The 25,888-nt window shown below is 38.5% G+C and overlaps 1 protein-coding gene across 1 annotated transcript; it reads left to right on the forward strand.

Annotated features, from left to right (window-relative positions):
• Nucleotides 1-1,418: 1,418 nt before the first annotated feature.
• LOC100982375 (olfactory receptor 4C16) lies at nt 1,419-2,607 on the forward strand. The gene has a single exon (XM_003811919.3). The coding sequence runs from the start codon at nt 1,675-1,677 to the stop codon at nt 2,605-2,607; it is 933 nt and encodes a 310-aa protein (XP_003811967.2). The 5' UTR covers nt 1,419-1,674.
• The last annotated feature ends 23,281 nt before the right edge of the window (nt 2,608-25,888 follow it).

Raw genomic sequence — 25,888 nt, forward strand, 5'->3', positions numbered from 1 at the left:
CTTTCTTATTTAAAAGTGTTTTTACATTTGTCAGCATTCCACAAGTTACTTCCTGCTTCCTTTGTTCTCCTCTGCCTTTGCCTCTTTTAAAAACTTCTGAGTTGCTAGCCAATATGGACAAATACAGAATGTGAGGTCCTGTTCCAGCCAATGGAAAACGGACACAGCAGTTGTCAGGTTATAAATGACCCTGTCTCCTTTGTTCGGTGTACTCTCGTGGCAAAACTGCTGGCGAGTGTACCCTTTCTGGAGGAAGTAAAAAATGACCTTACTAAATAAATTCAATTTGTGTTCAAGAGCTATTTCTTTTATAACACAAGGGAACAAGCATTTCAAACAGTGGAGAAACCCAATGGGCTTCCAGACTATATTTAAATAAATTACACTTTGGTTTATATTTCTACTTGCATATTATGTACTGTCTAGTGTCATCTTGACAACAAAAATGTAGAGAATTTATTTTTCTTGAAAGAGAAGCCTTGTGATAATATTAGTTTCCATATATTCTTAAAAACTGATCTTCACTGGGAAAAGCGACATTTCAAAGTTGAAGCACTGACTTTTCCATGACAGAAAATAAATTGAATGAAGAAGGTATTTAGTGTCTACTCTCTCTTCTCTAAAACCACATCACCTTCTTTCCTCCAAATCTCTGCTCTGTTCCAGGAATGTGGGGTTTTTGAATATCAGGATAATGAAAACTCTTCTGGGGATTACAAACATGATCTGGTTCAATGATAACACTTCAAACCACCCCACTTATAAAATGCTTTCTTGTTTTCATGATTCTAATATTTAGTTTGAATTGTGAAAACAAACAGTTGAGTAGTAATACTGTACCCCACCCTCATCTTATTTAAATGTAACCTCAGAAACTCTGTGTTCTAGGGATGCTTTCAATAAATTAAAGGAAGAAAATTAGAAAGGGGGATATTAAAGAGATAACCAATTTTCAAAAAACATTCATTCCTGTTTATTAGTATATGTCAGGACAAAATGTTATAAGGACACATCAAGGTAGCAACAGATTATTTAGAGGCTATAAGTGTTTTCGTTTACTTTTTATAATCTGGAATATCTGGGAGAAATTTTGCAGAGAAGTGGAGCATACAAGGTATTAATAAATAACATCTATATAAATATATATAATGAATATGGAATGTATAAACTATGTATTAATAAGATATTATCTACAGGGTGGTGGTGGCATAGGACTTCATATTGTAAAACTCAAAGAGCAGCTAAATATATCTTAAATGTTGAGTGATACACAACATAAAAAATGGCCCTCAGTATTTATTGAAAATTTAAAAATGAAATTTAATATTAAAATAGATCATTACCTCTTACATTTACCTTCCTTGAATTGGAAAAATTAATCAGAATGATGCCAAAGCTAACCAAGGCTTGTACTTGAAGAATGCTATAGCAAGGTATCATGTTCATAAGCATATTTGAGAATCATAATAACCCTATGAAGTGGTCATTAAAATTTGGAAGAAAGTGTTGAAGTGGCTTATTAAGAAACCACCAACAGAATGTATCCAATAAGAAATATTTAATTTTGCATAAAATATTCCATAACATCACATAGCACAGCATAAATTAATTCCTTTTTTTTTTTTTGCAGGTAGACCATTTCACACTTGCCCCTTCACCTCACTCACGAAAACCATGCAACTGAATAATAATGTGACTGAGTTCATTCTGCTTGGATTGACACAGGATCCTTTTTGGAAGAAAATAGTGTTTGTTATTTTTTTGCGTCTCTACTTGGGAACATTGTTGGGTAATTTGCTAATCATTATTACTGTCAAGACCAGCCAGGCACTTAAGAACCCAATGTTCTTCTTCCTTTTCTACTTATCCTTATCTGATACTTGCCTCTCTACTTCCATAGCCCCTAGAATGATTGTGGATGCCCTTTTGAAGAAGACAACTATCTCCTTCAGCGAGTGCATGATCCAAGTCTTTTCATCCCATGTCTTTGGCTGCCTGGAGATCTTCATCCTTATCCTCACGGCTGTTGACCGCTATGTGGCCATCTGTAAGCCCCTGCACTACATGACCATCATAAGCCAGTGGGTCTGTGTTGTTTTGATGGCTGTGGCCTGGGTGGGATCCTGTGTGCATTCTTTAGTTCAGATTTTTCTTACCCTGAGTTTGCCATTCTGCGGCCCCAATGTGATCAATCACTATTTCTGTGACTTGCAGCCCTTGTTGAAACAAGCCTGTTCAGACACCTATGTGGTTAACCTACTCCTGGTTTCCAATAGTGGGGCCATTTGTGCAGTGAGTTATGTCATGCTAATATTCTCCTATGTCATCTTCTTGCATTCTCTGAGAAACCACAGTGCTGAAGTGATAAAGAAAGCACTTTCCACATGTGTCTCCCACATCATTGTGGTCATCTTGTTCTTTGGACCTTGCATATTTATGTACACATGCCCTGCAACCACATTCTCCATGGATAAGATGATAGCTGTATTTTATACAGTTGGAACACCTTTGCTCAACCCTGTGATTTACACGCTGAGGAATACAGAAGTGAAAAGTGCCATGAGGAAGCTTTGGAGCAAGAAATTGATCGCAGATGACAAAAGATAAATGAAGGTTTCAAATCCTTCTTTACAGTTTGGAGTGACCTAGAAGAAATCAATGAGAATATTATATTTTTATTGTTGATTTAATGTAATCCTGCCTTGGTACATGAGGATTAGTTCCTTTGGGAAAAGAGACAGTGTGAACAAATAACAATGGTTAATGTTGAGTCAGTTTTATGTGGCAGAAAAGACAGCATGCAATACAAACTAGTATGTAAAGCTCATTGCCTTCAGTGCTATTCACTGCTGTGTCTCTGGTCCTCCTGCCTGCTTAGTGTCACTTATGGTTTAGGTCTGTAGTTTGCCTGTTCTTCTCCATGTTGACTTCTGGAATTCCCTGCTAATAGTTACCCATCTAAATATCAACAGTCCAACAGGATTTCTCCCCTTCTTAATGGTTTTCTTTATTAGACACATTGGATTCTTCATACCTCATGATCAACTTAGTTGTTCTTCCTGACTCAACAGGAAGTACCATATTTCAATAATTGTAGGAGCTTCATGTTGCAAGAGACAATATATATGACCTAGGAAATTTCCCTTCCAATTTTTTGAGCTGTATGCTGAAATATTTCTATAAGTTTACCTAGATACTTCTAAAACCATGACAGAACAAAGAAAGAAAATTTACCCTTCTGAAAGAGTTCTTGATCTTAGGAAGACTCTCACAGTTTGTTTTGTAGTCATGTAATTATTCTTTTTGTAAAATGACTTTATGGTCCTAATTTGATCCCTTCTAATTTTGGGGACTGGTTTGCTTTACTACATTTGGCCTGATTATTTGTATATAGTGCAGCAAGAATAATTATTATTTTACAAATGCTTTTAAATTGGCTTTGATGGAACTTAGTTCCATAGAAGAAATTTCAGGTGAGACTTTTTAAAAACTGAGGCCAGCCAAGGATTTGTGCCATCAAACATCTATGAGTTGGGTGATCCTCTACTCTTGAGGTTCCAAGATAAACTTGGGGCTTGTCAACATGTCAGAAAGTGACATTCTTACCACATGTTAAGAACCCTGTACAGAAACTGTGTGGACAAAGGTGGTATAAGGCCAGTTTCCCAAGGGGATTTATTGGCTCCATAAGTCGTTTGATTCCTTAAAGAAACAGGCACCATTCCAGTTAAAACCTTGGTAAAATAACCAGTTTCTCCAATCGTGTCATGTTATAAATGAAAACAGATGCTTATTACACTTATGCAAATAACTGTACTGCCATAAATTAAGACTACACACAAATAGTTTCCAAATTCTGGAGAAATTAGTTAGAGAGGAACAAATATGCTCCAAATTTTTTCATAGGAGTATACTAAATTGTTAAAAGCTGTTACTAGCTCCAAAGAAAATTTTTAAGACCTCAAAGACAAAACACAGGATTAGCAAACACTTTAGGCAAAAAGTCTAATAGATTGGTTCAGTCGATGTAGTTAATTCCTGTTCTGCTTGATAGTCATGAATATTTTAGTGCTCCATGAACCCTGAAAGTTTTTCCTCTATTCTGATGTCACAATTTCCAAAGTTATTAGAAAACAGCATTCACTAGCACCTGTTAGAGTTTTAGAGTTGATTATAAAACAACCTTTTAAAAAGGACCAAAACAAGACAACAAGTGTCCATGAATGAAACAAAGTTTTAAGGCAGCCATTAGTCAAACATACAATTGACAAGAAAATTTGTTACTTCTAAGGCACATGGTAATTTTAACATAATAGTTATGATTATTACAGATAATATACACTAAGTCATATCAGAATTACTGGACTTTGGCATAATTTTAAAACACATGCCTATAACATATTGATATAAATACAGCCCAAAGAAAAGCAAACACCATTTCATATTTGAAAATGCTTCCATATAATTTTTATACCAAATAAGCCAAATATATCATTTTTGGACTTTAGGGAAACTAATATCTTAAAAAATTAGTCAGATCAAAAAAAGATATAATTTATAATTTTATTTTGGAACATTCATCAAATTTAAAAGTTTAAAACACTTCATATCTCAAAATAGGATTACAGGTCATTGTAAATTCATTCATGTAACGAAAGTGATAACTCAATAATTTCCAAAAAAAGCAAAAACCTACATTGTATGAGAGAGGAGACTTAATTTTCCTAACAAGAATCCCTAATAAAAACAACATGAAGCCAATTAAATGTTTTTCAAAATTTTATAAACAATCTATAAAATTTAATCTTGATTATAAAATATAACTCCCATAAGTTTTTAATAACCTTTATCACCTTTATTAAAAAGTTGGCTAATCCTTGAAGAAAACCTTGTTAATCTGACACAGAGATCCACATGCTGTTCTTGCATGAGTGTGCCTTTGACATTAATGACTGATTTATAGAGAACCTCAACCTATTTGGTCTCTGAAAATCAGCCCTTAAAATCTCACATGCCCACCTCTTCCATGAAAGTCCCTGGGCCTTGAGGAGTTGAATGAGTTTAATTTTTGGCCCTGTGTCTTAGCAATGCAGTTTATTTTGATTGGTATCTTCTATGAGGTCTGAAGGTGAGGCTTTAATTTTTGTCGCTGTTTAAGATTTAGCATGTCTTGGTGTTCTTTTTAGACTCAGGAGTCAAATCCCTGTAACTCAATGTAAAAAGGACTTTAGAAACTTATACAGGAAGATACATGGATGTAATAACCTTAATTTAAAAAAAATCCCAGCTTTGTTTATAAGCAAACCAAAACTTAATCATTATATGACTGCTTGATCTACTAATTTTTTAAAAATAAATCCTCTTATTGTGATTTACACTGACTGTTCATGACATACTTGGTATTTCTGGTTTGTCCGGAACATCCCTTCTTCTTAAACAACCAGACATTTTATTTTAGGACTAAATTTAGCATATAAGATTCTTTGTCATATAAAATTATTTCTGTAAGTTTTCTTAACACACACACACACACACAAATCACAAAATATCTCCTTATTTTTATAACTTTCTTTACATCTTTCTTTTTTCATGGTTCCTTTATGTTGGAGTGATAAGACCCACCACCATGTCATGGGGACTACCAAGTCTGGCGGAGTCAAAGAAATGAGACAAGACAAGTTAAGAGTACATAGAGTGGGTCCAGGGGGCCAATGTCAGTTTGGGGGCTGTGAAGGCCCCAAGCTCTGGGAGCACACAATATTTATTGGTAATCAAACAAAGAAGCATGTGGTGAGCACGTTCAGATGTGGGGGTAGACAAGTGAGGATGTGAGGATAGAAAGGTAGCGGTGCATCAAGCGTAGCTGTGATGGTTTAGCATATTTTCTGCTACTTGAAATAAGGGAGAACAGGTTCTTCTAATTCAAGATACAATCAATTTATGATCCTGGGAGAGCAAGGAGCAAGGGTCCAGTGAGTTTGGACACATTCCAGAGGCTACAAGAGGTTTTATGCCCTGTGCCCTGGGCTCTCTCCAAGCCACAAGGTGTTTTATGCCCTGGATTTAGATTGTAGCGTGGAAGGGCAGCCTTCCACCTTTTGGCACAGAGCTTGGTGTTCCATAGGCCACAAGAGGTTTTAGACCCTGGACCCAGGACATGTTCCTAGACACTTTTACATTATGTCAGACAAGCAAGCCCTGCCTGTTTTATACATAACCTTGAAATAAGCTTTGAATTAGACAAAATTGGTTCTTCTTTTTTTAAAAGGACACACTTTTTTTTGCAAGAATGTTTTCCTAAAATATACATTTATTGGAAAATACTCAAATAATAAAATATCTATTATTTAATATAATTTTAGATTCTAAATTATGACAAGTTTGTCTACAAGTATTTATCCCATTACATTCACAAAATTATTTTATTTTGTTTACCTGTATTATTTATGAAAACTGTCATAGTCATGATTTAAAGTTATGAAATCACCATTGCAAAAGTATAACTGAGACAGTGAAAAACATATTACCTAATTGACTCTACCTTGCTTCTAACATCTAAGCTGTCCTTGTTTATTTCTGGACTTTGAGTGGAACTTAGTTTATAGTTTAGTTTTGCAACAAAGATAATAACGGTATTTTCCCAAAGCAAATCTCCTTACTGTCTGTGGATGAGACTGCCTAAAGCCACAAGATTAAAAGTTATGGATGGCAGCCAAGACGGCCAAAAAGGAACAGATCCGGTCTACAGCTCCCAGCATGAGTGACACAGAAGATGGGTGATTTCTGCATTTCCATCTGAAGTACCAGGTTCTTCTCACTAGGGAGTGCCAGACAGTGGGCGCAGGATAGTGGGTGCAGTGCACCATGCATGAGCCAAAGCAGGGCAAGGAATTGCCTCACTCGGGAAGCACAAGGGGTCAGGGAGTTCCCTTACCTAGTCAAAGAAAGAGGTGACAGATGGCACCTGGAAAATCGGGTCACTCCCACCCTAATACTGCACTTTTCTGATGGGTTTAAAAAATGGCGCACCAGGAGATTATATCCCGCACATGGCTCAGAGGGTCCTATGCCCATCGAATCTTGCTGATTGCTAGTGCAGCAGTCTGAGATCAAACTGCAAGGCGTCAGCGAGGGTGGGGGAGGGTCACCCGCCATTGCCCAGGTTTTCTTAGGTAAACAAAGCAGCTGGGAAGCTCGAACTGGGAGGAGCCCACCACAGCTAAAGGAGTTCTGCCTGCCTCTGTAGGCTCCACTTCTAGGGGCAGGACACAGACAAACAAAAAGACAGCAGTAACCTCTGCAGAATTAAGTGTCCCTGTCTGACAGCTTTGAAGAGAGCAGTGGTTCTCCCAGCACGCAGCTGGAGATCTGAGAACAGGCAGAATGCCTCCTCAAGTGGGTCCCTGACCCTTGACCCCTGAGCAGACTAACTGGGAGGCACCCCCCAGTAGCGGCAGACTGACACCTCACATGGCCGGGTACTCCTCTGAGACAAAACTTCCAGAGGAAAGATCAGACAGCAGCATTTGCGATTCATGAAAATCCGCTGTTCTGCAGCCACCTCTGCTGATACCCAGGGAAACAGGGTCTGGAGTGGACCTCTAGCAAACTCCAACAGACCTGCAGCTGAGGGTCCTGTCTGTTAGAGGGAAAACTAACAAACAGAAAGGACATTCACACCAAAAACCCCTCTGTACGTCACGATCATCAAAGACCAAAGGTAGATAAAACCACAAAGATGGGGAAAAAACAGAGCAGAAAACTGGAAACTCTAAAAATCAGAGTGCCTCTCCTCGTCCAAAGGAACACAGCTCCTCACCAGCAACAGAACAAAGCTGGATGGAGAATGACTTTGACGAGTTGAGAGAAGAAGGCTTCACATGATCAAACTACACTGAGCTACAGGAGGAAATTCAAACCAAAGACAAAGAAGTTAAAACCTTTGAAAAAAATTTAGAAGAATGTATAACTAGAATAACCAATAGAGAGAAGTGCTTAAAGGAGCTGATGGAGCTGAAAACCAAGGCTCAAGAACTACGTGAAGAATGCAGAAGCCTCAGGAGCCGATGCGATCAACTGGAAGAAAGGGTATCAGCGATGGAAGATGAAATGAATGAAATGAAGTGAGAATGGAAGTTTAGAGAAAAAAGAATAAAAAGAAATGAACAAAGCCGCCAAGAAATATGGGACAATGTGAAAAGACCAAATCTACATCTGATTGGTGTACCTGAAAGTGATGGGGGGAATGGAACCCAGTAGGAAAACACTCTGCAGGATATTATCCAGGAGAACTTCCCCAATCTAACAAGACAGGCCAACATTCAGGTTCAGGAAATACAGAGAATGTCACAAAGATACTCCTCGAGAAGAGCAACTCCAAGACACATAATTGTCAGATTCACCACAGTTGAAATGAAGGAAAAAATGTTAAGGGCAGCCAGAGAGAAAGGTTGGGTTACCCACAAAGGGAAGCCCATCACACTAACAGCAGATCTGTTGGCAGAAACTCTACAAGCCAGAAGAGACTGGGGGCCAATAATCGATATTCTTAAAGAAAAGAATTTTCAACCCAGAATTTCATATCCAGCCAAACTAAGCTTCATAAGTGAAGGAGAAATAAAATACTTTACAGACAAGCAAATGCTCAGAGATTTTGTCACCACCAGGCCTGCCCTAAAAGAGCTCCTGAAGGAAGCACTAAACATGGAAAGAAACAACCAGCACCAGCCACTGCAAAATCATGCCAAATTGTAGAGACCATCGAGGCTAGGAAGAAACTGCATCAACTAATGAGCAAAATAACCAGCTAACATCATAATGACAGGATCCAATTCACACATAACACTATTAACTTTAAATGTAAATGGACTAAATTCTCCAATTAAAAGACACAGACTGGCAAATTGGATAAAGAGTCAAGACCATCAGTGTGCTGTATTCAGGAAAACCATCTCACGTGCAGAGACACACATAGGCAAGAAATAGAAGGATGGAGGAAGATCTACCAAGAAAATGGAAAACAAAAAAAGGCAGAGGTTGCAATCTTAGTAACTGATAAAACAGACTTTAAACAAACAAAGATCAAAAGAGACAAAGAAGGCCGTTACATAATGGTAAAGGGATCAATTCAACAAGAAGAGTTAACTATCATAAATATATATGCACCCCATACAGGAGCACCCAGATTCATAAAGCAAGTCCTGAGTGACCTACAAAGAGACTTAGACTCCCACTCAATAATAATGGGAGACTTTAACACCCCACTGTCAACATTAGACAGATCAACGAGAAAGAAAGTTAAAAAGGATATCCAGGAATTGAAGTCAGCTCTGCACCAAGTGGACCTAATAGACATCCACAGAACTCTCCACCCCAAATCAACAGAATATACATTCTTCTCATCACCACACCACACTTATTCCAAAATTGACCACATAGTTGGAAGTAAAGCTCTCCTCAACAAATGTGAAAAAAGAGAAATAATAACAAGCTGTCTCTCAGACTACAGTGCAATCAAACTAGAACTCAGGATTAAGAAACCCATTCAAAACTGCTCATATACGTGGAAACTAAACAACCTGCTCCTGAATGACTACTGGGTATATAACGAAATGAAGGCAGAAAAAAAGATGTTCTTTGAAACCAACAAGAACAAAGACACAACATACGAGAATGTCTGGGAAACATTCAAAGCAGTACGTACAGGGAAACTTATAGCACTAAATGCCCACAGGAGAAAGCAGGAAAGATCTAAAATTGACACACTAACATCACAATTAAAAGAACGAGAGAAGCAAGAGCAAACACATTCAAAAGCTAGCAGAAGGCAAGAAATAACTAAGATCAGAGCGGAACTGAAGGAAATGGAGACACAAAAAACCCTTCAAAAAATCAATGAATCCAGGAGCTGGTTTTTTGAAAAGATCAACAAAATTGATAGACCACTAGCAAGACTAATAAGGAAGAAAAGAGAGAAGAATCAAATAGACACAATAAAAAATGATAAAGGGGATATCACCACCGATCCCACAGAAATAAAAACTACCATCAAAGAATACTACAAACACCTCTACGCAAATAAACTAGAAAATCTAGAAGATATGGATAAATTCCTTGACACGTACACCCTCCAAAGACTAAACCAGGAAGAAGTTGAATCTCTGAATAGACCAATAACAGGCTCTGAAATTGAGGCAATAATTAATAGCCTACCAACCAAAAGAAGTCCAGGACCAGATGGATTCACAGCTGAATTCTACCAGTGGCACAAGGAAGAACTGGTACCATTCCTTCTGAAACTCTTCCAATCGATAGAAAAAGAAGGAATCTTCCCTAACTCATTTTATGAGGCCAGCATCATCCTGATACCAAAGCTGGGCAGAGGCACAACCAAAAAAGAGAATTTTAGACCAATATCCTTGATGAACATTGATGCTAAAATCCTCAATAAAATACTGGCAAACTGAATCCAGCAGCACATCAAAAAGCTTATCCACCATGATCAAGTGGGCTTCATCCCTGGGATGCAAGGCAGGTTCAATATACACAAATCAATAAATGTAATCCAGCATATAAACAGAACGAAAGACAAAAACCGCATGATTATCTCAATAGATCCAGAAAAGGCCTGCATGATTATCTCAATAGATGCAGAAAAGGCCTTTGACAAAATTCAACAACATTCATGCTAAAAACTCCCAATAAATTAGATATTGATGGGACATATCTCAAAATAATAATAGCTATCTATGACAAACCCACAGCCAATATCATACTGAATGGGCAAAAACTGGAAGCATTCCCTTTGAAAACTGGCACAAGAAAGAGATGTCCTCTCTCACCACTCCTATTCAACATAGTGTTGGAAGTTCTGGCCAGGGCAAATAGGCAGGAGAAGGAAATGAAGGGTATTCAATTAGGAAAAGAGGAAGTCAAATTGTCCCTGTTTGCAGATGACATGATTGTATATCTAGAAAACCCCATCGTCTCAGCCCAAAATCTCTTTAAGCTGATAAGCAACTTCAGCAAAGTCTCAGGATACAAAATCAGTGTAGAAAAATCAAAGCATTCTTATACACCAATAACAGACAAACAGAGAGCGAAATCATGAGTGGACTCCCATTCACATTTGCTTCAAAGAGAATAAAATACCTAGGAATCCAACTGACAAGGGTCAGGAAGGACCTCTTCAAGGAGAACTACAAACCACTGCTCAAGGAAATAAAAGAGGATACAAACAAATGGAGTAACATTCCATGCTCATGGGTAGGAAGAATCAATATCGTGAAAATGGCCATACTGCCCAAGGTAATTTATAGATTCATGGCATCCCCATCAAGCTACAAATGACTTTCTTCACAGAATTGGAAAAAACTACTTTAAAGTTCATATGGAACCAAAAAAGGGCCAGCATCGCCAAGTCAATCCTAAGCTAAAAGAACAAAGCTGGAGGCATCACACTACCTGACTTCAAACTATACTACAAGGCTACAGTAACCAAAACAGCATGGTACTGGTACCAAAACAGAGATATAGATCAATGGAACAGAACAGAGCCCTCAGAAATACCACCACATATCTACAACTATCTGATCTTTGACAAACCTGAGAAAAACAAGCAATGGGGAAAGGATTCCCTATTTAATAAATGGTGCTGGGAAAACTGGCTAGCCATATGTAGAAAGCTGAAACTGGATCCCTTCCTTACACCTTATACAAAAATGAATTCAAGATGGATTAAAGACTTAAACGTTAGACCTAAAACCATAAAAACCCTAGAAGAAAACCTAGGCATTACCATTCAGGACATAGGCATGGGCAAGGACTTCATGTCTAAAACATCAAAAGCAATGGCAAAAAAAGCCAAAATTGACAAATGGGACCTAATTGAACTAAAGAGCTTCTGCACAGCAAAAGAAACTACCATCAGAGTGAACATCCAACCTACAAAATGGGAGAAAATTTTCACAACCTACTCATCTGACAAAGGGCTAATATCCAGAATCTACAATGAACTCAAAACAAATTTACAAGAAAAAAACAACCCCATCAAAAAGTGGGCAAAGGACATGAACAGACACTTCTCATAAGAAGACATTTATGCAGCCAAAAAATACATGAAAAAATGCTCACCATCACTGGCTATCAGAGAAATGCAAATCAAAATTACAGTGAGATACCATCTCACACCAGTTAGAATGGCAATCATTAAAAAGTCAGGAAACAACAGGTGCTGGAGAGGATGTGGAGAAATAGGAACACTTTCACACTGTTGGTGGGACTGTAAATTAGTTCAGCCATTGTGGAAGTCAGTGTGGCAATTCCTCAGGGATCTAGAACTAGAAATACCATTTGACCTAGCCTTCCCATTACTGGGTATATACTCAAAGGACTATAAATCATGCTGCTATAAAGACACATGCACATGTATGTTTATTGCAGCACTGTTCACGATAGCAAAGACTTGGAACCAACCCAAATGTCCACAATGATAGACTGGATTAGGAAAATGTAGCACATATACACCATGGAATACTATGCAGCCATAAAAAATGATGAGTTCATGTCCTTTGTAGGGACATGGATGAAATTGGAAATCATCATTCTCAGCAAACTATCACAAGAACAAAAAACCAAACACCGCATATTCTCACTCATAGGTGGGAATTGAACAATGAGAACACATGGACACAGGAAGGGGAACATCAAACTCTGGGGACTGTTGTGGGGTGGGGGGAGGGAGGAGGGATAGCTTTAGGAGATATACCTAATGTTAAATGACGAGTTAATGTGTGCAGCACACCAGCATGGCACATGTATACCTATGTAACTAACCTGCACATTGTGCACATGTACCCTAAAACTTAAAGTATAATAAAAAAAAGAAAACCCACATTGAGACCTTCTTAATTTAGCCTTCAAAGTCTAACTATCATGATGAGGAAAGCAAAAGGCAAAATCAGGCAGAGTTTCAAATGCTTGCCTCCATCATCAGGGTCCCTGCAGGTCCACCGGGCCGCAGCTCCACATGGAAGCCTCCTAGCAATCCACCTCCACCTGGTACCTGTTTCAAGTGCGGCAATGAAGGCCACTGGTCCACACAATACCCACATCCAGGTAAACCCTCCAGGCCATGCCCCCTCTGCGGAGGACCCCACTGCAATTTGGACTGTGAGTGGCCCCCACAAGGACCACCCCCATCCCTTCCTGATCTGGCCAAAACTTCCTACTAGCATCTTATCTGCCTTGCTCCTGAAGACTGGTGGTGCCCTGGAATGGATGTCCCAGCAACTACCATTGCCACATCCAAGCCAAGGGTAACCCTCATGGTGGCAGGTAGGCCAGTATGTTTTTTTAATTAATACCAGGGGAAACTACTCTGCTTTAGCTAATTTTTTCAAGACCCATCCAGTACTTCTAAGTCTCTGTTGTGGGAACTGATGGACAAGTCTCCAAAACCGAGCCACCCCTCCAATCTTCTGCCCCTTTCACATAGTTTTCTTCACTCACTCTTTCTTAGTCCTGCCCTCATGTTCAACTCCACTCCTAGACAGAGACATCCTTTCAAAACTCCACACTACTCACCACTTCCATGTTCCCAATAGTACCCAATGCATCAACCCTGACCCCTCCGGGGCTCCTAACTTTCTTCTACTCCTCCAACCTCCCACCTTAAAACATGCAACCTTTCTTTATTCCCCATCTGTAATTAACCCTGCTGTTTGGGATACTTCCACATCCTCAGTAACCAAACACCACACCCCCATTCACATTACCCTTAAAGATTTCACCCAGTTCCTATCACAGAAGCAGTATCCAATCCCCCAAGCAGAGCTTGTAGGCCTAAAGCCTATCATTTCTTGCCTCCTTTCCAGTCACCTACTCTGCCCAACAGACTCCCCTTTTAACACACCAATTCTACCTGTCAAAAAGCCAGATGGAACTTATCGCTTAGTCCAGGATCTCAGGTTCATTACTAAGCCGTACTCCCAGTATGTCCAGTAGTTCCTAACCCATACACTTTACTTTCCATGACTCCCTCCAATACCACCCAGTTTTCTGTCCTAGACATAAAAGATGCCTTTTTCACAATTACTTTACACCCTGATTCCCAAAACTTCTTTGCCTTTATATGGGAAAACCCCAACACTCACCTTTCATGTCAGCTCACCTGGTGTGCACTATTTTAAAGTTTCAGAGCCAGCCCCCCCCATTTTGGGCAGACCCTTGCTTGCGACCTCTGTACCTTATCCCTAAAACTGTCCCCTCTCCAATATGTTAATGATCTGCTCCTGTGTAACCCCTCTCAAAGAGACTGCAATGCCCATTCTTTCTTTTAAACTTCTTGGAAGAACGGGGGTATCGAGTCTCCCCTAAGAAATCACAAATATGCACCCCCTCAGTCACCTATCTAGACCTAGCTCTTACCCCACGGACCTAAGGCTCACAACTAACTGCATATCCCTCCTCCAGTACCTCCTGCCTCCACAAACTAAGCAAGAAATTCTCTCTTTTCTAGGACTAGTGGGATATTTTGGGCTCTGGTTTCCCTCCTTCGCTCTACTTGCCAAACTGTTATACCAAGCTGCTAAAGGCCCTCTCCAAGAGCCTTTAAACCCCACACAGCCTATTACCCAACCTTTCCATCTACTCCAGAAGGCTCTCATCTCAGCCCCCATCCTCACTCTCCAAGACCTCACCAATCCTTTCTCTCTATATACCGATGAACGGCATGGAGTTTCACTAAGTGTTCTAACCAAGTCTAAGGGACCCACCCTCCAGGTTGTTGCCTACCTCTCTAAACAGCTTGAAGCCATAGTGTTAGATGGCCTGCCTGTCTCCAATCATTAGCCACGGCTGCTGTCCTCATCCTTGAAAGCTTAAAACTATCTCTCCATGCCAACCTAACAGTTTATTCAACTCATAAAATCAAAGACATGTTAGCTCACCTCAGTGTACTAAGTCTTATCTCTGCTCCACGGCTCCTTCAACTGTATCCTGTATTCACAGAAACTCCCCAAATCACCATACTAACCAGCTCCCATCCAAACCTGGCCACGCTCTTACCTAGAGCTGCAACCACCCAGGACCATACACACTTCTGTGTGAACACTGTTCTTATGCTTTTTCCAAACCTAACAGACCAACCCCTTTCAGATGCATCCTTTACATGGTTTATAGATTACCTAGTCCTACTGTATCTGCCACTCAGTATCACCCCAGGGCTTCCTCCAGCTGCCACCTTTTCCTACCCACCAAACCAGGGGCCAGGTATCCGGGCAAGATAGGCAAGTAGACTTCACTGACATGCTGCCCAATAAATGGCCCTTTATCTTCCAGTCTTTGTCTGTATTTTCTTTGGATAGATAGAAGTGTTCCCAACAACTTCAGAAGGTGTAAAAGTCATCACACAAACTCTCATTGTGTATATAATTCCCCATTTTGGACTCCTAACATGCATCCAATCCAATAACGGGCCCGCCTTTTATCAGCCTAATTACCCAACGTATCTCTACATCCCTGGGAATAAAATCAGTTCTCCACACACCCTACAGGCCTCAATCTTCAGGCAAAGTTACAAAGGTCAACTCTGTCCTTGAAGCTCAACTCACCAAGCTAGCTCTAGAAACCCACCGGTCATGGACAAAAAAAATCTCCCTTTCACACTCATGAGACTTCATGCAACAACCAAAACACTCTCTTTTTATAGTCCCTTTGAAATCATGTGTGGCCAAACTTTTGTCTTAGGGCCTTCACCCTCACCAGACTTTGAGCCACTCAGAAATTACCTCCCCTCCTTAATCCAGACATGGTCTTTCACTCTTGAAGCAGCAAATGAGGCCATGCTTCTCCCTGTTGACACCTCCTTGTCCTCTCAACATAACTGTCTTGCAGGCACAGACATGTTTATTTGCCAACTCAACACTCACCAAAAGCTACAACCGAAGTGGACAGGCCCCTACACTGTGATACTCAGCACACCAACTGCAGTGAGAGTCTAAGGACTCCCTCACTGAGTCCATCACACCAGGGTCCAGCTCATCCCCAAGGCTACTCCTTCCTCCAAAACATTAACAGTGGATAACACCCTCAGAGTCCCTGCATATAATAACCTAAACAAAGAAAAAATGATCTTTAAAGGTAGGAGAAAGCCAAAGATGGCAAGAGGATGAATGGTCTTCTCAAGGGATTATTGAATATTATTGTCCTGCCACTTGGGCTGAGGATGGCTCATGAGGTTATTGCACTCCCATATATATGCTTAATAGAATAATTACAGACGGTTCTAGAGATAGTCACTAGCCAAACTGCCTTGGCCCTGGAAATGCTCATGCAACAACAAAACCAAATGGGCACGGCAATTTATCAAAACAGGTTAGCACTAGACTACTTATTAGCAGAAGAAGGTGGGGTCTGTGATAAATTTAATATCTCTAATTGCTGTCTTAACATAGATGATAACAGAAAAGTGGTTCTAGATATCACTTTAAACATCAGAAAAGTAGCCCATGTACCAGTCCAAACCTGGAAGGGATGGGACCCAGCAAAACTTCTAGGAGGGTGGTTCTCTAATTTAGGAGGATTTAAAATGCAGGTAGGGACAGTAATCTTTATCAATGGGTTCCTCCTGTTTCTCCCCTGAGTTATCCCACTAATAATAAAAGCCATTAAAACTCTTGTTGAAACTATATTTAACTGCAAGACAATCCAGACGATGCTCCTCCTACGACACAATGGATACCAACTGGTCTCTCAAGAATATCCCCAAAATTAAGCTTTTCTTTTTCCGAGGTGCCCACACCACCCCTATGTCAGGCCTGAAGTAGTTGTTGAGAAAGTTTTTTCCTTTTCCCTTTTCTATAGCCAAATAGACAAGAATGAAAGATTCTCCCCAAGGCCTGAAAACTTAGGGGGATGAATAACTCCTCCCTTTTCAGGCCCAGTCCCAAGGTGCAAGGCTACCTGCACTAGCAGCATGCACCAGCAAGACAGCAGAAACAGGAAGAGAGCTAGACAGGACACAGGTACCCTGGCCAGAAGACACCTACTCTGTCTGGAAGACAAGTACCCCTGAAGATTGGGAAAGAGGTCGTCTGGGTACTACGTAGCAGTTACGTCAGACGGGGACACTTCCTGTTTACAGGAGATTATAAAACCGCTGCCCTGTCCTCACTTGGGATTGATGCCATTTTAGGTCTCAGCCTGCCTGCACCCAGGCACTCATTAAAAGAGCTTGTTGCTCCACATTGCCTTATGTTGTCTGTTGGCGTGCTCTAGGGGTTTGAACCCATACAACAACCTTTCAGGAAGCAAGTGAAACTCCAACAAAAGACGAGTTTTACAGTAAAGTAAACTTTAGATCTCAACCAAATTTTGGGAAATCAGGGATTCCCTGGAGTGGGTTCTCTCAGACTCAGCAAATTGTCCTATTGGTTTGACCCATTAAGTTAGCTCATGCTGGGACCAAGCTTTGATAGGAGATTTGTCAAAGGTCAGGGCATCTCCACTCAGAATCCTTCTGTGGTTACCAAAAATGTGAACCCCCAAAATTTGAGATAGATCTCAGTTAATTTAGAAAGTTTATTTTGCCAAGGTTGAGGACATGCACCCATGACACAGAATCAGAAAATCCTGATGACATGTGCCCAAGGTGGCTGGGGCACAGCTTAGTTTTATACATTTTAGGGAGACATGAGACATCAATCAATATTTGAGTTTCTGATTAGCTTTTTCAAAGGATGCAATCAGATATGCATCTATCTCAGTGAGCACAGGGATAACTTTGAATAGAATGAAAGGCACATTTGCCACGAGCAGCTTTCAGTGTGAAGGGGCCTAAGATGTTCTTATTTCACAAGTGTGTAAGAGAATAAGTGAAAATCTACACAATGAGATATGGGGCCCCTTCCTCTTGCAGTTCCTAGGATGTCAGCAGCCAGCACACATGAAAACCTCATTGATTTTTCACTACCATGCACATATCATAATAGATGGAGGATTTCTTTTTGGAAGAAAAGAGGTGATCTATATACTGTCTGATAGCTCACAAGTTAAGCTAAAAAATATACAAACACTGCCCACACATTTGGAGATTCCAAATAACTATTTTTCAAATTTCTTCATCTTTAAACATAAGTAGAAAGTTTTTGCTTTCAGATATGATGGCAGGACTAGTGAATGGGAAGATAGATCAATAGAAATCTGTCTTCAAATGAAAGCAAAGTAAAATTGATAGTCTGCACATTTGGGTGTAGCGTCTCTTGTACTTTCCTTAACTCTTCAGTTTTGACCCTAAATTTGCAAAATTAAGACCTTGTTGTTGACCAGATTTATCTGTTCACATCTTCGTAAGGTTTGCAATCATCTATTAATACCTAGTTAGTAATCTGTTAATAGTTTTATAATACTAAAAGTTCTCACCTTACCCTTTATCCCAAACAACCAGACATTGTATTTCTGCCTACTATTTATCGTGCAATTCTGCAAGGCTTCTCTGGTGAATGTCCATGTTTCATATGGCTATTATCATGAAAGAATGGCGGGTAGCATTTAGTTGTTTTATTTCTTGAATGCCATAATAAAATTGTAATTGGCATTTTAGAGATAATGAACAATGCGATGGGTCCAGTCAGTCCCATTGCATTATTAAAAACATGATTTATCATATTTTGGTAAAAGCTGATCAATAATAAGGGCCCTTGTAGACTCCAGGAAAAATTAGAAATTCGTTAGTAGCTCAGATTTTGGAAGAGCAGACTCCTGTCATCTCTGGTATTATCTGAGCTGGGACATGATTTTTTTGTATTAACTCACTTTTTATTTGCTATTGACTATCTGTTCTCCCAAAATGTCTGCTTTCAAATAGGTTTCAGTTTTTAAGATGCAGATTCTCTTTCCAATATCCTATAAGCTTCTTCCTCCTTCCAGCCTGTTCAGAATTCAAAGAGGAACTCTGAACAGACCTGCTTTTGAATTGGGTGGACTAAACTTACATGGAAAATCTGTGGACTAACTGCACAAATTCAAATGCCAATGCTAGTTCAATCTGCTTTGATTTGGAAGAAAGAGGTAAAAGGGTAGTAAGATCCAAAATACAGCAACCTATAATGTTTGATCAGCATGGACTGTAACTAATAGCCAAGCATACTGAAAAAAAAAAACATTTTTATTGGCAGATTTTATCAGCTAAAATATGTCTAGACATTTTATCAATTACTTGTTTTCTGAGGTTAATTCATTCTCCTTTGAGTTTCCAAATTCCTTTTCTTCAAACTCTTCTACAATTATTTTCTGTTGAGTTAAACAGCTCAGAAATCAAATATTCTAGATTCAAAATTTAAAAAATATTCATTTTTTTTTGAGACAAGGTATTTGTTGTCCAGGCTGCAGTGCAGTGGTAGGATCTCAGCTCACTGCAACCTCGCCCTCCTGGGCTCAAGCGATTCTCCCACCTCAGCCACCAGAGTAGCTGGGAGTACAGGTGTGTGCCACCACATCTGGCTAATTTTTTTATTTTTATTTTTTGTGGAGATAGAGTATTGCCATGTTGCCCAGGCTGGTCTGGAGCTCCTGAGCTCAAGTGAACCACATTCTTTGGACTCCCAAAGTGCTGGGATTACAAGTATGAGCCACGGCACCTGGCAACAATGATGACAACAACAACAACAACAACAACATAAACTTAGGTCTTGAGTTTGAGAAAATTATTTTGAAATTTCCCCTCTGAACTTTTTAATTTTTCCCCAAAATGGATGCTGTTGTACTGAGACTAATACTTTTTAGGAGACTTCACAGAGGTTCCTAAGGCTTCAATGTACTTATTCCAAGTTAAATTAATCCTTCATTTCTAAAACACATTCTTCTCCAGAACAGCAGAGGATGTCTGTTTACTAGGTGTTAACTGCTAGTTTAAAAGTGTTGGCATGTTCATATTTGCTCTGTTCATAGAGAAATTCCCAAGTGGTTCCCTTCAGTTGGGGAGTGATCATACCCCAACACCAGGTGACCAAGGCAACACCTCCTTTAGGATAACTTACACGTTTTTAGGACTATAAAATTAGGGTAGTGAAATTAAAATTATCTTCAACATTTGGTCATGTCGGTGTTTTGGATTTTAGCTTGTCAAGTAGGTATATGTGATAGTTCATTGTCTTAATTTGTAATTCCCTATGACATAATTTCATTCCCTTATTTCCTGTGTATATATATTGTCCTGGGTGAGATGTCTTTTGAGATCTTTTGACCACTGTTTCATGTTTTTTTTTTTTTTAATTGGGTTGCTTGCTTTTTATTATTATTGAGTCTTAAGTGTTCTTTGTAAATTTTGTTTAATAGTCATTTGTCAGATGTGTTTTGCAAATGTGTTCTTCCAGGTTCATCTTTTTATTAAGTGTTTTACAGAACAGGATTTTTAAATTTTGTGACATCCAATTTGTTAATTCTTCCTTTCATTGCTGTAAACATAATATTTGTAATAGATATTACTTATAGAGCAGTTTAAGTTCTAAGAAAAATTGGGCAGAAGGTATACAGACTTCCCATATACTCCCTGCCCCCCACATACATAGCCTTCTCCATTATCAACATCCTTTACCATGGTGGTACATTTGGTATAATTGATAAAGCTACATTGACACATTGTTATCACCTAGACTCTATATTTTATATCATGGTTCACTGTTGCTATTGTACATTCTATGGGTGTGGACAGATGTCTAATATATGTATCCACTATTATAATAGCACTGATTTTTTTCACTGCCCTGAAAAATGTCTATGCTATGCCTCTTCATCACTCCTTCCCTCCAACCCTAGAAACCACTGACCTTTTTACTGTCTCCACAGTTTTTTTCCAAAATATCGTATATTTGGAATCATAGCTTCAGATTGACTTCTTTCACTTAGTCATTTAAGCACTGCATTTAAATTTTCTCCTTTTTTTTTTTTTTTTTTTTTTTGAGATGGAGCCTCACACCATCACCTGGCCTGGAGTGCAGTGGCACAATCTCAGCTCACAGCAACCTTTGCCTCCTGGGTTCATGTGATTCTCCTGACTCAACCTCCTGAGTAGCTGGGATTACAGGTGCCCACCACCACTCCCAGCTAATTTTTTCTATTTTTAGTGGAGACAGGGTTCACCATGTTGGCCAGGCTGGTCTTGAACTCCTGACCTTTTGATTCACCTGCCTTGGCCTTCCAAAGTGCTGGGATTACAGGCCTGAAGCACCGTGCCTGGCCCTTCCATGTCTTTTTATGGCTTAATAGCTCATTTCTTCTTAGCACTGAATACTATTTTATTGTGTGGATATACTATAGTTTATTTATACATTCAACTACCAAAGACATTTTGGTTGCTTCCATATTTCACATTTCTGGATAAACTTGCTGTAAACATATGAGTGCAGGTTTTTTTGTGACATAAGCTTTCAACTCATTTTGGTAAATACAAAGGAGAGTGATTGCTGCATTGCATGTAAGAGTATGTTTAGTTTTGTAAAAAACTTCCAAACTGTCTCACAAAGTAACTGTACTATTTTGCCTTGGTAGAGAATTCTCAAAACAAGAGTTCCTAATAATAAGAGTTCATAATAAGAGTTCCTGTTGTTCCTCCCCCGTGCCAGCATTTTGTCTTGTCAGTATTTTGGTTTGGCATCCTAAATAAGTGTATAGTAATCTCCTATTGTTTTACTTTGCAATTATTTAATGACATTATGATGTTCAAAATCTTTTCATTGTTATTCAATTCTTTTTTTCTCATTTTAAATTAGACTATTTGTTTTTGGAAATTGAGTTGAAGTTCCTTATATATTTTGAATATTAGTCTTTTAGATACATATTATGTGAATATTTTCTGCTTTTGTGCTATGTATTAGTCTGTTCTCACGCTGCTAATAAAGACATACCCAAGATAGAGTAATTTATTAAAAAATAAAGAGGTTTAATGGACTCACAGTTCTATGTGGCTGGGAAGGACTCACAATCATAATGGAAGGTGAAAGGCATGTCTTACATGGTGGCAGACAAGGAAGAATGAAAACCAAGTGAAAGTTGTTTCCCTTTATAAAACCACCAGATATTATGGGACTTATTCACTACCAAGAGAACACAATGAGGGAAACTGCCCCTGTGATTCAATTATCTTTCACCAAGTCCCTCCCACAACACATAGGAATTACTGGAGCTACAATTCAAGATGAGATTTGGGTGGCGACACAGCCAAATCATATCATGCTGGTTATCTCTTACTGCGTTGATTGATTCCTTTATTGTGTAGAAGCTTTTAGTTTGGTGTCATCCCACTTGTCTTATTTGTCTTTGGTTGCTTGTGCTTTTGTTGTTGTACCTATGAAATCATTTCCAAGACCAATGTGATGAATCTTTTCCTGTTTTTTTTTGTACTATAAGTTTTACAGTTCTAGTTCTTTGTCTTTAAATCTCTAATTAAATTTGAATTGATTTTTAAACTATGTTGTACAATGAGTCTGTTTTTGTCATTTGGCTTATGGATATTCAGTTTTCCCAGTATCATTGTTTAAATGACTCTCTTTTCCTTAGGGTGTATTTTTGTAATTCTTGTTGAAGATGAGTTGACCATATCTGCCTGGATTTATTTGCAGAATCTCTATTCTGTTCCATTGAACTATATGTCTGGATTTATGCTAGGGTCATACTACTAAAATTAGTATAGTTTTATAAAATATTTTGAAGTCAAGAAGTGTGGTATCTGCAGCTTTGTTCTTTCTAAAGATTACTCTCATTATTCTGGGTTATTATGAGGTCTGCATGGATTTCAGAATATTTTCTTTTGTTTCTGTATAAAAAGCCACTGAAATTTTGATGGAGATTGGATTGAATCTGTTGATCCCTTTGTTGCATGAACTGTTAACACTGCCAGGTCTTCCAGTCTATGAACAAAGTGTACCTTTTCATTTATTTGTGTCTTCTTTGATTTTGTTCATCAATAATTTGTAGTTTTAAAGCACAAGTCTTTCATCTCCTTGGTTAAGTTTATATCTGCAAATTTTATTCTTGGCTGAGCATGGTGGTGCATTCCTGTAATCCTAGCACTATGGGAGATGGAAGCAGGATGATCCTTTAACCTCGGGAGTTTGAGGCAAGCCTGGGCAATATAGTGAGATCTTGTCTCCACACACAAAAAATAATAATAATTAAGAATTTAAAAAAATAGCTGCGTAGGTGGTGCATGCATGTAGTCCCAGCTATTTGGGAGGCTGAGGCTGGAGGATGGGTTGAATCCAGGAGATTGAGGCTGCAGCGAGCCATGATTGCACCACTGCACTCTAGCCCTAGGCAACAGAGTGAGACCCTGTCTTACAAAAATAATAATAAAAATAAAATAAAATAAAATAATTTTATTATTTTTGATGCTATACTAAATGGGATTGTTTTCTTAATATCTTTTCCAGTGATTTTGTCATTAGTGTACAGAAATTCAACTAAATTTTGTATATTGACTTGTGTTCAGCAACTTTACGGTATTTTTTGAGGTCTAGCATGTTTGTATTTGTTTTTGTATTTTGTTATGTCATCTTTAAACAGGCATAATTGTGCTTCTCTTTTCCCATTTGGATGTCTTTTATTTCTTTATCTTGCCTAATTGATCTGGCTAATACTTTCAGTACTAATTTAAATATAAAAATAAATTTTGAGAATGGACATCCTTGTCTTGTTTCAGTGGACCTGTTCATTTTTAAACATGAGGTACTATTATTTTATGTCAGACTCTCTCCCTTCAGAACACTAAATAATGGATTTTTAAAATTATTTATTTTTATTTTTTTCAATATTCAATATTATCCAAATTATTTATTTTTATTTTTATTTTTTGAGACAGGACTGGAGTCCAGGTTGAAGTCTAGTAGTGCTATCATAGCTCACTGCAGCCTCGAACTCCTGGACTCAGTGATACTTCTGCCTTATCCTGCAGAGTAGCTGGGACTATAGGTATGAGTCACCACACCTGGCTAACAATTTCTTTATGTATTTAGATGCTCTGCTGTTCAATTGGGTGCAGTCATAGTTAATTGTTATGTCTCTTGGTGAATTCATCCTTTTATCATTATATTAATAGAATTATCTTCTTTGTCTCTTTTCACAGTTTTTGGCTAAAGGCTTATTTTGAGATATAAATATAGCCACCTCTGCTTTCTTTTGGTTTCCATTTGCATGGAATATTTTCTTCCATCCCTTCACTTTAAATTTATGTGTGTTCGTACTAGTAAAATGAGTCTCTTATAGGCAGCATATTGTTGTATATTGTTTTTTAATCCAATCAGTTGGTGTAAATGTTTTTATTGGAGAATATAACTCATTTATATTTAAGGTAACTATCAATAGGTAAGAACTTACTACTGCCATTTACAATTTGTTTTCTGATTTTTTTATTTTTTTCATTTTTTCAGATCTTTTGATTCTTCCTGTCTTGTCTTCTTTTGTAGTTTGAAGGTTTTATGTGGTGGTGTGCTTTGAGTCCTTTTCATGTTAGGTGCAACTACTACAGGTTTTTGCTTCATGGGTAAACATGGAGCTCACATAAAATATCTTACTCTTATAACAGTATACTTTGAGCTGATAACAACTTTCCTTTCATTGCATAGAAAAACTCTATACTTTCATCCCATTCACTTTTTAGGATTTTGATGTCGACATTTATATTTGTTTTTGTAATTTTTATGCCTTAACAATTTATTGTAGCTACGGTTGTTTTCAATAGTTTTGTCTTTTAAAACTTACGTAGGGATACAACTTTTTTTACACACTAACCTTACAGTATTAGAGAACTCTGAGTATGAATTACTTATGCCGTTGACATATTTTTAGTTTCATATGGGTCATGTCATAAATTTTAGACTTTTGGTAATTCCTCTGAAGACCTCCTGGTGATGAACTCCCTTAACTTTTGTTTGTCTGGGAACATTTTTATTTCTCCTTTGTTTCTGAAGAACAGATTTGCCAGGTAAAGTATTCTTAGTTGACTGTTTGTTTGTTTGTTTGTTTTCAGCACGTTGAATATATAACCCCAATTTCTTCTTGCCTAAAGAGTTTGTGCTGAAAAATCTTCTGAAAGCTGTATTTGGGCTTCTTTCAGTGTGCATTTTTTTTATACTTTAAGTTTTAGGGTACATGTGCACAACGTGCAGGTTAGTTACATATGTATACATGTGCCATGGTGGTGTGCTGCACCCAGTAACTTGTCATTTAACATTAGGTATATTTCCTAATGCTATCCCTCTCCCCTCCCCCCACTCCACAACAGGCCCTGGCGTGTGATGTTCCCCTTCCTGTGTCCATGTGTTCTCATTGTTCAATTCCCACCTATGAGTGAGAACATGCGGTGTTTGGTTTTTTGTCCTTGCGATAGTTTGCTGAGAATGATTGTTTCCATCTTCATCTATTTCTCTACAAAGGACATGAACTCATCATTTTTTATGGCTGCATAGTATTCTATGGTGTATATGTGCCACATTTTCTTAATCCAGTCTATCATTGTTGGACACTTGGCTTGGTTCCAAGTCTTTGTTATTGTGAATAGTGCTGCAATAAACATACGTGTGCATGTGTCTTTATAGCAGCATGGTTTATAATCCTTTGGATATATATCCAGTAATGGGATGGCTGGGTCAAATGGTATTTCTAGTTCTAGATCCCTGAGGAATCGCCACACTGACTTCCACAATGGTTGAACTCGTTTACAGTCCCACCAACAGTGTAAAAGATTTCCTAATTCTCCACATCCTCTCCAGCACCTGTTGTTCCCTGACTTTTTAATGATTACCATTCTAAATGGTGTGAGATGGTATCTCATTGTGGTTTTGATTTGCATTTCTCTGATGGCCAGTGATGATGAGCACTTTTTCATGTGTCTTTT

Source organism: Pan paniscus, chromosome 9 (assembly GCF_029289425.2).
Source record: "Pan paniscus chromosome 9, NHGRI_mPanPan1-v2.0_pri, whole genome shotgun sequence".
NCBI lineage: Eukaryota > Metazoa > Chordata > Mammalia > Primates > Hominidae > Pan > Pan paniscus.

Excerpts from the sequence above, each read along its gene's own strand:
- LOC100982375 (XM_003811919.3), top strand. The coding sequence starts at position 1,675 with ATGCAACTGAATAATAATGTGACTGAGTTCATTCTGCTTGGATTGACA.